At 54.2% G+C, this 3,777-nt stretch overlaps 1 protein-coding gene across 1 annotated transcript in view; it reads left to right on the top strand.

Moving 5' to 3' along the window:
• The window catches only part of LOC102033814 (occludin), an 8,432-nt gene that overhangs the window by 2,250 nt on the left and 2,405 nt on the right, over nucleotides 1-3,777 (top strand). Inside the window, exons 2-4 of the mRNA XM_031065180.1 lie at nucleotides 63-88; nucleotides 481-639; nucleotides 2,975-3,114. Coding sequence (XP_030921040.1) covers nucleotides 63-88; nucleotides 481-639; nucleotides 2,975-3,114 — 325 coding nt within the window. The remainder of the gene's footprint in view (nucleotides 1-62; nucleotides 89-480; nucleotides 640-2,974; nucleotides 3,115-3,777) is intronic.

Genomic DNA, 3,777 nt, shown 5'->3' with positions numbered 1-3,777 from the left:
CCTGCCCGTCCTTCCCAAAACCCCGAACCTTCCTGATTCCCAAACACTTCCCGTCTTTTTAGAATCCCCAAACTTCCCAAATCCCACTGTTGAGTTTTGGGAAGGAGAGGGAAAGGTTTGGGATTTGGGAAGGTTTGGGGTTTGGGATTTGGAAAGGACAGGGAAAGGTTTGGGATTTGGAAAGGTTTGGGGTTTGGGATCTGGGAAGGACAGGGAAAGGTTTGGGATTTGGGATCTGGGAAGGTTTGGGGTTTGAGAAGCACGCAGGGAATCTTTGGGATTGGGCTCACCCAAGGATTTTGGGGATGAGAATCCCAATGTTAGGAATCCCCAAATCCCAAATTCCCAAATCCCTGAATCCTTGAACTCCCAAATCTCCAAACCCCAAATCCCAGAATCCCTGAATTCCCAACCCCGAATCCCCAAACCCCAAATTCCCGAATAATTCCTGAATAAAATTCCCAAATAAAATTCCCTTAGGCCGTGGCCATCGCCTGCGGGTTCCTGACCGTGCTCCTGCTGTGCCTCATCTGCGTCCTGGCGCACAAAACGCGCAGCAAGATCTGGAAATACGGAAAACACAACATTTACTGGGATAAAATCCCCGCCGAGCCCCAGGGACCCGACGTCGAGGAGTGGGTGAGAGCCACGAGTTCGGGATTTGGGATTTAGGATTTGGGATTGGTTGGGATTTTTGGGATTGTTGGGGTTTTGGGGTTGTTGGAATTTTGGGATTGTTGGGATTTTTTGATTGTTTGGATTGTTGGGTTTTTGGGAGTTTGGGATTCTTGAGACTGTTGGGATTGTTGGGGTTTTGGGGTTGTTGGAATTTTAGGATTGGGGGATTTTTGGATTTTGGGATTGTTGGGATTGTTCAGATTTTGGGAGTTTTGGGTTTTTGGGAGTTTGGGATTCTTGAGATTGTTGGGATTGTTGGGGTTTTGGAGTTGTTGGAATTTTAGGATTTGGGGATTTTGGGATTGTTGGGATTGTTTGGATTGTTGGGATTGTTGGGTTTTTGGGATTGTTGGGATTTTTGGAAATGTTGAGGTTTTGGGGATTGTTGGGATTGTGGAAATGTTGGGATTGTTGGAAATATTGGGATTGTTCAGATTTTGGGATTGTTGGGATTGTTCGGATTTTGGGAATTTTGGGAGTTTGGGATTGTTGGGAGTTTTGGGGACTGTTGGGATTTTGGGAGTTTTGGGGACTGTTGGCAATGTTGGGTTTGGGGGATTTAGGGGATTTGGGGACAGTGGGAAGTGTTTGGGGACACCAGGAGGGGACTTCAGGGGAATCTGGGGACTTCAGGGGGCATTTTGGGGACTTCAAGGCAGATGTGGGGACACCAGGATTGTGTGGGGACCCCAAGAGGGTTTGGGGACATCAGGAGGGGTTTGGGGACTTTGTGTGGGGTCTTCAGGGGGGGATTTGGGGACGCCAAGAGGGCTCAGGCACACTGGCAGGTGACACTGGCAGGTGGCACCGGGGCCACGGCGCGGTTTCGGTCTGGCCAATGATTAACCGGGAGGTGGCACCGGGAAAAACCGGAGTGGTGGCACTGGATGGGGACCTTGGGGACATCCCGGTGAGGCCAGCATGGCCCAGGATGTGTCACCTGCCGGGGGAGGGGTGGGAATGTCACAGGGTCCCCGTGGGAAGGGTTGGGACAGTGGCTTTGGGGACACTCCTGTCCCTGTTCCCTGTTCCTTGTCCTTATCTCTGTCCCCTGACCCCATCCTCTGGTCCCCTGTGTCCCTGTCCTTGTCCCATGTCCCCATCCCTGTCCCCATCCCTGTCCCCTGTGTCCCCATCCCTGTCCCTGTCCCCATCCCCGTCCCCACGCCACCACTCCCCGTCCCGTGTCCCTGGGGCCGCGCTCTCTGCGTCGATTTTTTAATTTATTTTCATTTTATTTATTTTCATTCCTTTTGATCCCGCCCGCCTTTCATTTGCTCTCAGCCCCTCCCTGGCCGAGCATTTCCTGTCCCTTTGGGGACACGGTGCCACCCCAGGTGCCACCCCCAGGTGCCACCCCCTCCCCTCACTGTGCCACCTCCCCCGCTTTGGCGATGTCACCCCCTTGGGGACATCTCTGTCCCCAGATGCCACCACGGCTTGGGGACACACCTGGTGGCCCCCGGGAGGGGACAGCGGCGGAAGTGGCGTGTCCGGCCGGATGTCCCCAAAGCCACCAAGGCGGAGGGGACCGGCGTCCGGCACAAACAACCCACAAAGGGCCGGAAGGAAGGGGACAGGGGACAGCCGGATGTGCCTTGTCCCCCTATGGGGCCACCCCAAACCTTTGGGGGCGTCACCCTGAGGGTGGCACCAACCCCGACCTCTGTCCCTTTGTCCCTTTGTCCCTTTGTCCCTTTGTCCCTTTGTCGCTGTCTCTCCACGGGCATTTGGGGGTTTTGGGGTTTTTTGGGGTTTGGAGGTTTTTTGGGTTTTTTTTTTGTTTTGGGGTTTTGGGGTTTTTTGGTTTTTGGGGATTTGGAATTTTTTGGGTTTTGGGGTTTTTGGGGTTTTGGTTTTATGGGGTTTCGGGATTTGGGTTTTTTTTTGTTTTAGGGTTTTGGGGATTTTTTAGGGCCCTGGAGAATTTGGGGGATGCCAGGTGGGGCAACAACCCTTGGTTTGCGCGGACTTTCTGTGGGATTTCTCGGGGAATTTTGGGGGATTTCTTGTGGGATTCTCAGTGGTTTCTTGGTGAATTTTCAGGGAATTTTCTGTGATTTTTTCGGACAATTTTCAGTGAATTTTCAGGGTTTTCTTGGTGAATTTTCAGGCGGTTTTTTTGGTGAATTTTCATTAAATTTTTAGGGATTTCTCGGTGGATCTTCAAGGAATTTTCAGGGATTTCTCCGGGAATTTTGGGCCAATTCCCACACAATTTTTCCTCGGGGCATTTCTCGCCGATTTCTCCTTTGTCCCAGCTGAGTTTTCCTCCCAAAATCCCAAATTTTTCCAGGTGAAGAACGTGTCGAGCGGGACGAGCGTTCCGGACGAGGCCGCCACCGTCGCGTACTCGGAGAAGGGCGGGACCCCCGGGCCGGCGCCGCCCTACAGCCCCCCCTTGTACAGCGACCCCCCCCAGAAGGGCTGGAAAAGGTGCGGAGGGGGCGGCAGTGCCAGGGGAAGGGGTGGGGAATGGGGGGAATATGGGGAGGGGGCGGGAAAAGATTGGAGGAGTCGGGGAATTTGGGGAGGGGTCGGGGAGGTGGAAAAAAGTGGGAAGGGGAGAGAAAGGGGTGAGGAATATGGGGAGGGGTCGGGGAAAGATCGGAGGGGTTGGGGAATTTGGGGAGGGGTCAGAAAAGGGGTGGAAAAAATGGGGAAGGAGTGGAAGAGGGAGGGAAAGGTGAGGAAGGGTCGGGAAATTTGGGGAGGGGTCGGGGGGGTGGAAAAAAGTGGGAAGGGGAGAGAAAGGGGTGAGGAATATGGGGAAGGGTCGGAAAAGGTGTTGGAATAATGGGGAGGGGGCAGGAAAAGATTGGAGGAGTCGGCGAATTTGGGGAGGAGTCAGAAAAGGGGTGGAAAAAATAGGGAAGGGGTGGAAGAGGGAGGGAAAGGTGAGGAGGGGTCGGGAAATTTGGGGAGGGGTCGGGAGCGGGGGGAAAAAATGGAGAAGGGGTAGAAGAAGGAGGGAAAGGTGAGGAGGGGTCGGGAAATTTGGGGAGGGGTCGGGAGAGGGTGGGGAAGGTTCTGAGGGGTCGGGAAAGGGGGAATCCCCCCGTGCGCCCCCAGGGCCGTGTGTCCCCGCGTCCGATGTCC

Source organism: Geospiza fortis, unplaced genomic scaffold (assembly GCF_000277835.1).
Source record: "Geospiza fortis unplaced genomic scaffold, GeoFor_1.0 scaffold248, whole genome shotgun sequence".
In the NCBI taxonomy this organism is placed as follows: Eukaryota; Metazoa; Chordata; class Aves; order Passeriformes; family Thraupidae; genus Geospiza; species Geospiza fortis.
This window is presented reverse-complemented; position numbering and strand designations above follow the sequence as displayed.